The following is a 9,747-nucleotide window of genomic DNA, read 5'->3' as shown; positions in this document are numbered from 1 at the left end:
AGGGTTGCATATGTGTCATGATGACTTCAAGTATAAACCAGTTGAGTTAGCACCTGTCTTCGTGTCTTCTTTGTCCTCGGTTTGTTCTCTCTTTTTCAACCTTCTAATCACCACTTACGGTTAGTTACGATGGCATCCTTTCAATTCCAAAGGCTGGTTGACACATTTTGATGCGTTCCAGTGCGTTGGAATCCCTCGTAATCGCTCACGATGAGAGGACGCTCAAAGGCAAATCTGTGAAATACCGTGTTGCGTTCTTTATCCTCTTTAAGAAGTACTAATGGAACTTGGAGAAATTAAAGTGTACTATGTGCATTACTAAAAAAACTTCCGCTATTTTTTTTTAGTTAGTAACTTTTTTGAAGACGGCGCCTCCGGGGTTCTTCCGCGGAGCCGACTTGTCGACGATGTTTCCAGTTGAGAGGTTTACGACGGGCGAAGCGCCCAAACAGCCTGTTGGCGAGCGGCAGTGCCAATTTGTACCGCTTCCGGTAGTCGACTAGGTCCCGCTCCAGGGCTGCCATAGAGCCCACGGTCTCTGCACTTACTGCTCTTGCTCCGATGATAGCCAAATCGTGCGCGGAGTGTAGTACACTTTTTTGTTCTTCTTTTTCTTGGATATTTTGGTTTAGCACATTGTATGTCGAACTGTTATCTTTGTAGAGCATTACGGATGGATGGATGTTAATGGCTATACCCTTTGTAACGGGCGGTAGCTTGCGCCACCTAGCACCCTAACTGCCGTCTGCGTGCTGCCATCTTTGTCGACTGGGCAACGCGTTCTGAGCATGCGCAGTAGCTCTCTCTTCGGACTAGCAGACGCGGCGCACGTGTCTACAGCCCAGGAACTCGGCGTTTCTCGCCTCGGTGATAATTAGTGTATAGACTGTGACAGGTTAAAGGTAATGTGGAAGCGATCCTCGCACCTCTTTCAACGTGTGGTCGGTTTGCCTTGGTGCATACCCGACCCGGAAGAATAACACGGAGCCAGCGGTTTCGTGAACAAGAAACTACGTTTAATTGGACATGGACGAGACGATCAATGCATTTAACATCGTTACCGGCGGCGCTTGAGTCCAGGCCGCGACTGCCCGTGCGCCGCCTCTGATCCGCCTTTATCAAGGCGGCGCACGCGGTGTGCGAGTGGCCGCGGGTTTGACTCCGCCGCCACGCGGGAAAGTTCGCCACCTGTGCCTCGTATTCGGGATAACTGGGCTGGGGAGCCGCCAGGGTGCCCACACACCAGTCATGGACACGTTACCAGTAAAAAGTAACACTGTTACAGCTACAGTTACCTAGGGGGAAAAGTAACTTTGTTACAGTTACCGGTTTCAAGAAGTTACAGTTACAGTTACTAAAAAAAACAGTAAAGCCGTTACTTTCTCGTTACAGTAGAAAAATTGGACTCAAGGAATCACAAACCAAAACAGTATTATTTTATTTGTTACACTATAGTGAGAACAAAGATAAACTGAGAAATTAGAAAAATTGAAACCCGAAGGGTGTTTCCTTTTTTGTGTCATTCGCCGTTTCAGCATTTTGAGGTGCATAATTTATTTGCAAAACCGTTTTTCAAAATTGTCATCGGCCCGCGTCAGTGAACGTTTTGGTTTATTTTTCACTCCGAAACGAATAAGGAGAGAGATGGTCACATAATTACCTTATGGGATGTACTCGGAAGCAGGCCTAAACATAGCAGGTCAAACAGCTTCGGAATAAAGGGGGAAAGGAGACAATTAGCTCCTTCTGCTTTACCAGTTTACGACGACCACCGCGGCGTCTATGTGCGAAACATGTGCGAAACGCCAACTGTGAAAGTCGCGTTCACTCGAGTGTCTCCGAAGAGAATGAATAAGTTAAAGAGGCGGCTTTCTGCACAATATGGGGGCGGCTTCCTGGAAAACTAATAGGGACGAGGAAACGGCGAACGGCTGGGTGTAAAAACGGAAGCACGAACATATCCCAGACACAGCCCAGACGGAACACTCGGAGACATCGCACGACCCCCGACACTTGCAGATGGTCCCCACGAGAGATGAGCCAAAGTCGGTGAAAGAGACATTAGGGAGTTTTAGCGAGTCGTTTTTCGAGCATGCGGTTCCGAAATCACAAACGGTGCACAATGCAAAAAAAAAAAAAAAAATAGCAGGCAAAAAAAGATAGCAGGCAGCATTCCTCAAAGGATGTCGCTACTTTTCCGTATAAAGGGGCTTTAGACGGACCGAGTCGCGCTTTTCGTCCGCGGACCGTGTACCACGTGACTGGCACGTCACTGATTCATGGGATCCGCGCCTCGTCCGCGGACACGCGGACTGATAAAGTCGCCTTTTCACTCGCGGATTTTTGCCGGGAGATTGATTTGAAAAGCGTTTAACCTGGCAACAGTACACTTTTTTTTTGTGATTAAAAAAGTAAAAAATGTCGCAACGTTGCGTTTTGTGCGTTCGCTGGTTCATTCTGTCGCGCGATTGTTGGTGGCACGCGTGAAAGAAACTGCAGAAACTTTGTCCGGCTGTCGCGACGCATGTTCCGGTTGTCCTCCGGGTCCCTGTCAAGAAGCTCCCGTGAAAGCACGACGAGCATGTCGTGATAATTCTTGCACGCCAATCGGACTTTCACCGAGCAAGGCCGGTCTTGTGGCTGTGGTGTGCTTGAGTGTTGCGCACGAGCGCGGAGTGCGTGAAGGCATTTCCAAACGCTCCTCCGCGAGCCCAGAACTTCGTCGCTTCTACGCCGAACCCTTCTTGAGCAGGACCATGCCTGTGTCACTGTCATGCCTTGGGTTAGTAAAGCTAGGGTGCCTCAATGACCTTCTGTTTAGAGTGATGCCACCCTTTGTAGTTCCCGATGCCGACAGCACGCGCTCACGGGGAAAATACAAAGAAATCGACGAAAACAAAATGTCGCCATAGCAGTCAGCGCCACAGACGCATGCAGGGACACGCTCTTTCACGCGCTTCTGAACAAAAAATAAGTGTAAAAGTGGGAACAAAATGGTCAGATGTCTCCACCCTAAGCAAAGCGCACATGAAGGCACCCTAAGTAAAGCTAGTGGCGCTGCGAAATGTTTCGGTGGCGCCCTCGTTTGGTTACCTTTCGTGACGTCATTACCTTGTGAACAACAAGTTCGATGGTGTTTGTAATGGGCATGGTGGAAGCCTGAAATCATAGCGCTCTCAAAGCAACACGGCCAACACCGTAAAAATTGAAGTTCTTGCATTCCTCTTATTTCCGTTGATGAGACATCCTTTGCTGACGTCATAGTCAGTATTCGACCAATTGTGGCGAGCCGACCACAGCGACGCTTTCGATCGCTTACGTCGCCAATAACGGTGTCTTGTCTCGATCTGTACGTAACAGCGGCGTACGATTCTTTATCGCGGTAGAAAACGTCGATTTCTCTCTTGGACAACGGTGCCACGGTGCGATGCATGAGTTTCGCGGCACCGTGGGGTAGCAAACAGGTTCGGTTCGTCGTCGCTGGCGTCTGCTCGTCATCTCCCTCGTGTGGGTGCGCTTGAGAGACGGACGAGCCACGGACATGTCATCACGTGATCAATCCGTCCGCAGATCAGTCCGTCATGTGAATCGGCTATTAGCGGCGAAATCTCGAACTACGATTGGTGTCGGGAAGGGGAGATGGTCAAGTTCATTTAGTTTGCGTTGTTTCGAACAAGTGGTGTCTTCTTGTCATAACGAGTCCCTTGAAACTTCATTTATATCGGGGTTCTTTTTTTTTGTTTTGTTTTCGTCGCGTTTAGGCGAAGAAACTGCAGGAGCACAAGCGCAAGTGGGAGCGCAAGCTGGAGGAACGCGAGCTCAGGGAGCGCGCCGAGAGAATCCGCAAGGCCAGGGAGGCACACCAGAACGCTGCTCAACAGGTGAGGATTCTGCTGGTATGGCAGCTAGACCTCCAGTTGACAAAAATCGCGATATAATGTTTTTTTTTTTTTCATTTTTTTGCTACTTTTAAAGGGGCACTAAGGTGGATTTTGAGATCATCTTTTTATGGCGCGAACTCAACCTGCGCACCCTAATATCTAAAATAAAAAGGGGCGTGTGACGGTGTATATATATATACATACGGGGCTTCACGTAAGAGTGACAAAAATTCGTACAATTAGTGTATTCCAGGTAAGAATACTTTTTTCGGGAGCGCATTTCTCGGTGGCGGAGGCCAGAAATTGCCCGATACTAATTAGTTCGCTAATTAATTGAAAATGACTAATGAACATTTTAATTTGTGAAAATTGACGTAGAAACTTCCTGAGCGTCATCGAAAGCCCCTAAACCAGCCATTTTCACAAATACTTGGAGCGCGTGAGAAGCGTAACGGTGCACTATAGGTACCACTCGTAGAGCATGCAGGTACACCCCGTGAACAATATGTGAAGGTGAACAGCCCTCTTCTTGTTTTTGACGCTCCTGCAAGTTTTGGAACAAGCTCTGTTCCAGAAGAGGGCTAGAACGCAAAGTTTAGACCCTTGGCCACGTACCATTTGAGACGTTGAGAGTTAATGTAGCTTTAGGGAGCCGTAAAACAGGCAAGAAACTAGGTAAAGTGTTCACCTTCATATTGCCGGCGGGCGGGTGTACAAAGCTAGACGTTGCGGGCTCCCGCGCGATTTTTCCGTCTCTTACGGGAGCTCCAGCCTTGTACCTGCTCTACAAGCGGTAACTTTAGCGCACTACTGCGCTTCTCGCACGCTCAGCCTTTATGAAAGTTACTGATTAGTGGTTGTCAACTTGGCTCAGCAAGTTTCTAATTGGAACCATATGTCTATTTTTCACGCATTAAAAAGATAGTCATTTTAGTTAAATAGCGAACTAATTCGTAAGAATCCCGCATTTTCTGGAGTCCGCCACCACGAGTAATTCGGTCTCAATAAAATTATCCTTCTACCATGAACACACTAATTGTAGGAAGTTTTGTCACTTTTAGGTGAAACACCCTGTATATTTATTATTATTATCAATACAGATTTGTATTTTTACCGAAGCTAACTCGGATCTCGCGAGCGTCCCTTGCGCACCGCGGCGTAGCACAGTGTAAGCCAGGAGAGCCGGCCAACTGCCCAACTCCTGCGCCGCGAACCAACTATACTCGTGTTCCCAGGTTCCATAATGGGGAGTTTTAGTAGACGGTTCCTTCCGATACCTCTGGTAAAAGGGAGTTTTAGTAGATCGTTTTCACCGTCCCGCAACGCTCTCCGCAGGAGGTACGTAGATACCCGGAACTCTACAGCCAAGGCCATCGGCGCGCAGGCGCAGTAGCGGCTTCATCGTTGCGGAGAGCTTAGCGCAGCGGGAAACGCGGTCTACGAAAACTCCCTAAAGATTCCCGATAACGATACGATACATACGCAAAGGGTGCCGGCGGAGTATCGTGGATTGTTGTCCGACGTATCAGAACGATCTACTAGGGAGTTTTAGTAGACCGTGTTTCCCCCTCCGCTACGAAGAAACCGCCACTGCGCCTGCATGCCGATGGCCTTGGCTGTAGAGTTCCGGGTAGCGGAGGGGGAAACACAATCTACTAAAACTCGCTACTAAAACTCCCTGTTCCTACTTTACCAGTCCATCCTCCAAAAGATGCTTCCTCGCCTCAGTATGTGTGCGTTCTCGGTGTCGTCGCAAGAAAGAATAGAACAAAGAACGACTATGGGTGACGTTTCGAAAAGACCCGTGCCAGGAAGACAAATACTAAACTCGTGCGTCGGCTGCGTTTCTCATAAAATGAAATTTCGCACTTGTCGATTCGATGGATAAATCAAAATCCAGCCGCTATTGCTTCCTTTTTTTTTTTTTTTTTTGCGAGGTTGTTTTGGGCCGCAGTTAACGAAGCCCTCGTCGAGTACGCACATATCGGTAGCATTTGTGAGAATACAAACTGCTCAAATGTTTGTTTCAATACTTATTCGCGTATATAATTCCTTAACGGTAGAGTCTGAGATCTCAAAATAGTTTGTTGGGGGGGGAGGGGGGAGGGAGGGGGGGGGGGGGGGCTGGCTGGCTGGTGGCTGGCTGGTGGCTGGCTGGTGACTGACTGGTGGCTGGCTGGTGGCTGACTGGCTGGCTGGTGGCTGGCTGGCTGGTGGCTGGCTGGCTGGCTGGCTGGCTGGCTGGCTGGCTGGCTGGCTGGCTGGCTGGCTGGCTGGCTGGCTGGCTGGCTCCCGGGAGAATAATGACGCACTGTACTTTTTAGCTTTTGGGGGGGGGGGGGGGGGGGGGGGGGGGGGCATATGAGAAATTCCATATTCGGCGCCGGAAGTTAAGGACGAGGCGACCCGGATATCACTTCACTAGCTGTATGAAGATAATGACGGTGTTCTCAATACAACAGGTAGAACGGGGAAAATACTAACAAGGTGTTGCGGAACCCTTGGTCTCGGTCAGCACGCGTCAACGGCGCGGCTGCATGCAGTTTCGGTCGCGGCTGGACACACGCGTCAAGGTCGTCCGTCTTCTGCGTTTCTGTTTTCTTTCTCGGGTCTCAAAGACATCGGGCCGTCGGGCCGTTTGTTTAGGGACTCCTTACAAGATATGAGGCAATGACAATTATAAACCTGGGAGATGATGGAACTCGTATAACGACTTTCGCGATGTAACGAGCCTGTTGCCCGCCCATCAATACGAGTTCGTTATATCGAGGCTTAAGTTATATACAAAGGTGCTTTTGTGTCAGATGGGCGGTCTAACGAGGTGCAGAAATCACTTAGGTCCTGGGACATTCGAGGGCTTAAGGTGCGTGTTTGAACCGTAGACCTGTGGGATGCAGCGCACGTGCTCGCTTGCGTATACATATATCCTTGCACGATGAGTTTCAACGAATTGGAACTTATGATACACTCACTGACGGTGAGAAAGTATGACAGTATGCAAGGAAAACTTTTCAAGACTCCATGGGCTGTGGAATACAGGGAAGCTAAAAAATATGTATGTGGATGTCGGTACTTGACAGTGCTGGAAAATGGGGAATCCAAACTCTAAAGGTGTTGGGCGTAGCGTAGCGCAGTTGAAGGCTCGAACACATACATACTAAAACTGCAAGTTGCCTAGCACTTACTGTTCTTGTTTGCTTTAGATAGAACGCGTAGAGAGAGATTGTTGTTTGTTTTTAGTGATGTAGTTGGAAAAGGAAATAGAGGCAATCGTGGTGGATGCCCATAGCCCCGTTTGTCAGTGCAACGGCCAGGCGGCGCCGGCAGAATGAGAGCCCACTTTCTCGTTGTAACTTGGCAAAGGGTGAACGCTACGCCCTACACTGCGTTCGGACGGCTTCGATGTGCGCTACGTACACGAGCGCAACCACTGATCTCTGACAATTGCTGGATCGCGCTTCCCCGCTGCGCGAATGCGGCCGCCGGACGGTCATCTTTGGGGTACCGGAAGTCGACCATTTGGAGTGATCTGGAGCGTTGCAGAGGCTGGCTGGGCGGCTGCGTGCTCAAAGGCACGTTTCTTGCTCGTTCGCCGCCATTCGCCGAAGAAGTGTTTTTAGACCTCGTGTAAACGGTCGTAGCTACCATTAAAAACACGTTTAAAATTTTACGAAGACCTCAGGGAAAAAGCACAACTAGTCGAACGCAAGTCTCGCGACGTGATCAAAGAGCATGCCCTTTGCATGCCGAAGTGCTGCGTCTCTGCCTTTGCACGCTTGGATACCAACCAAGAATCGACGCCGCGTGTGGATGGTTTTGAAGGTGTGTCGCGCGTCAAGGTGTATGTGCCTCTGGAGCAGCGTTTTACTTTACTCTGCCGACTGTATTTGTTGTAACTTGCGGTACTCGCGGGTCAGAAACGATTTTGATTCCGTGCCGACGGAACAGAGGGGGGACAGCGCAGCGGCGATCGGTCTTTGCCTTCGAGACTTTTCTAGCAATCAATTCAGTAGAAGGGAACGAAAATCTACCTTTCGATTCCCCCATCTCCCGAGCACTTCCGACGCCCCTGTTTCTATATATATTGTTCAAAAGTGGCGATGTGGTTTGTAACCCACACTATCTGTGCTTTTATATACGTGAGTAATTCGGATCCATTTGATCAGATTCTTGGACGTTGTTGTTTAATAGTGCATAATAGCAACCACTGATCAGTGCAGCTTACCGGAACAGCTGGATGGTCCAGAACTCCGCGACCGATATGTGTGCGGCAAAGTCGTCTACGCGAGACACACTTTCAAAACTTTTCCGAAGGGTTAACATATCCACGCGGCGTCGACCCTTGATCGGTATCCAAACGTGCGAAGGCAGAGACGCAGCACTTCGGCGTGCCATTTGACCTTGGATGACGCCGCGAGACTTGCATTCGACGAGTGGTGCCTTTTACCTGCGATGCTGCACTTTCGTGAAAGTTTCCTCGTGTCCTCAAAGGTAGCTACGACCGTTCATACAGGGTTCTAAAAGCTTCTTCGGCGAATGACGGCGAACGAACAGAAAACGTCTTCCAGCTGCTTCCAGCACGCTGCCGCGCGGACTCTGCAACGCTGCAAAGGGTCGACTTCCGGTGCCTCAAAGATGGCCGATGCGGAACTTCCGGCGGCCGCACTCCCGCTGCAGCGACCAAGCGGGGATGCGCGATCCAGCAAATTGTCATAAAGATCAGTGAGTGCAACGCACACATATTGGAGTATGACGCAGCGAAAGGCCTCCCACTTCGCAGTAAAAGCCACTCCGGCGATGCGTGGTCCGTGCCTTACTCCGTTGTTCCGATTGGCCCGCAGGGGCCGTGGCTTCCTGGCCTACCCAGCATTTGTTGCTCCAGACACTAGGTTGTCTGGGTTTACGAATGCGTGCAGTTTTAAAATGCGCGTCTTGGATTAACGACAGTCGCAGGACGATGACGACCTCGGCGGGATGCCCGGTGGTTTCCCTGGAAGCTTCTTTCCGGGTGGCCTCGGAGACTGCTTTCAGGACCCGGAGATCTTAGCAGCCCTCCAGGTGAGATGACTCGTCAGACGCCCGTAGTTTATGGTGATAAAATTGGGTGAAAATAAATTATGCGTGCCTTCTTTTCAGGACCCCGAGGTGGCTGCGGCGTTCCAAGACATCACCCGAAACCCGGCTAACATCTCAAAGTACCAGTCCAACCCCAAGATCAAGAACATCATGACCAAGATGGCGATGAAAATGGGTGCCTCGGCGCCGCCACCGCCGATGTGAAGGGCGTCTCTTGGGAAACCTCGCATTTGTTTTTTTTTTTTTTTTTGTTTTTGTTTTCTAATTTGCTCGCGACGTAGATCAATGGAGTATACTTTTTTTTTTCTTGTTGCGTTTAATCTGCAGTTTCGACCCTTTTCACCGTTTCTGTACTTTGAACTGAAATAAAGGTGCCTGATTCACAGTGAACTGCGTTTTGCATACACCTCTGTGGGATTATTTTTCCGTCCGAGAACATAAGTTGTCCTGGCTAAGTACCTCCTATTTATTGCGTGTAATGTGTTCTATAAATCAAGAGTTACTTGCTGTCGCTTCGCTTCTACAACATTATAAAACAGCTTTGGTCGTTCCAATCCTACTGGCAGTGGCGTCGGAACAGGGGTGGCAGAGGGGGTGATCCCCCAGACATTTCCGAAAGTTCGTGCAAACAGTACGGGGAAGGGTAAGTGCACGGGGTTGGAGACAGTGGCGTGACTAGGGTCAGCGGCATCTGGGGCGGTGGCACGCTGCGACCCGACCCCCTTTTCACTGCCCAGCTGCACCCGGGCACCCGGAGGCCAGTGCAGCTCAACAGAGCCTGCAGGATCTT

The 9,747-nt window shown here is 49.9% G+C and overlaps 2 protein-coding genes across 2 annotated transcripts in view; both read left to right on the top strand.

Annotated features, from left to right (window-relative positions):
* Positions 1-9,347, top strand: part of LOC8034172 (hsc70-interacting protein) — a 38,840-nt gene extending 29,493 nt beyond the window's left edge. Inside the window, exons 11-13 of the mRNA XM_029970636.3 lie at positions 3,762-3,881; positions 8,829-8,939; positions 9,018-9,347. Coding sequence (XP_029826496.2) covers positions 3,762-3,881; positions 8,829-8,939; positions 9,018-9,161 — 375 coding nt within the window. The 3' untranslated portion in view covers positions 9,162-9,347. The remainder of the gene's footprint in view (positions 1-3,761; positions 3,882-8,828; positions 8,940-9,017) is intronic.
* LOC8051012 overlaps positions 1-9,747 on the top strand; it is a gene marked incomplete in the record, with an annotated part of 650,797 nt that overhangs the window by 493,493 nt on the left and 147,557 nt on the right.

This window comes from Ixodes scapularis, unplaced genomic scaffold (genome assembly GCF_016920785.2).
Source record: "Ixodes scapularis isolate PalLabHiFi unplaced genomic scaffold, ASM1692078v2 PGA_scaffold13__105_contigs__length_92229423, whole genome shotgun sequence".
In the NCBI taxonomy this organism is placed as follows: Eukaryota; Metazoa; Arthropoda; class Arachnida; order Ixodida; family Ixodidae; genus Ixodes; species Ixodes scapularis.
The sequence above is the reverse complement of the archived record's forward strand: the minus strand, read 5'-3'. Positions and strand labels throughout refer to the sequence as shown.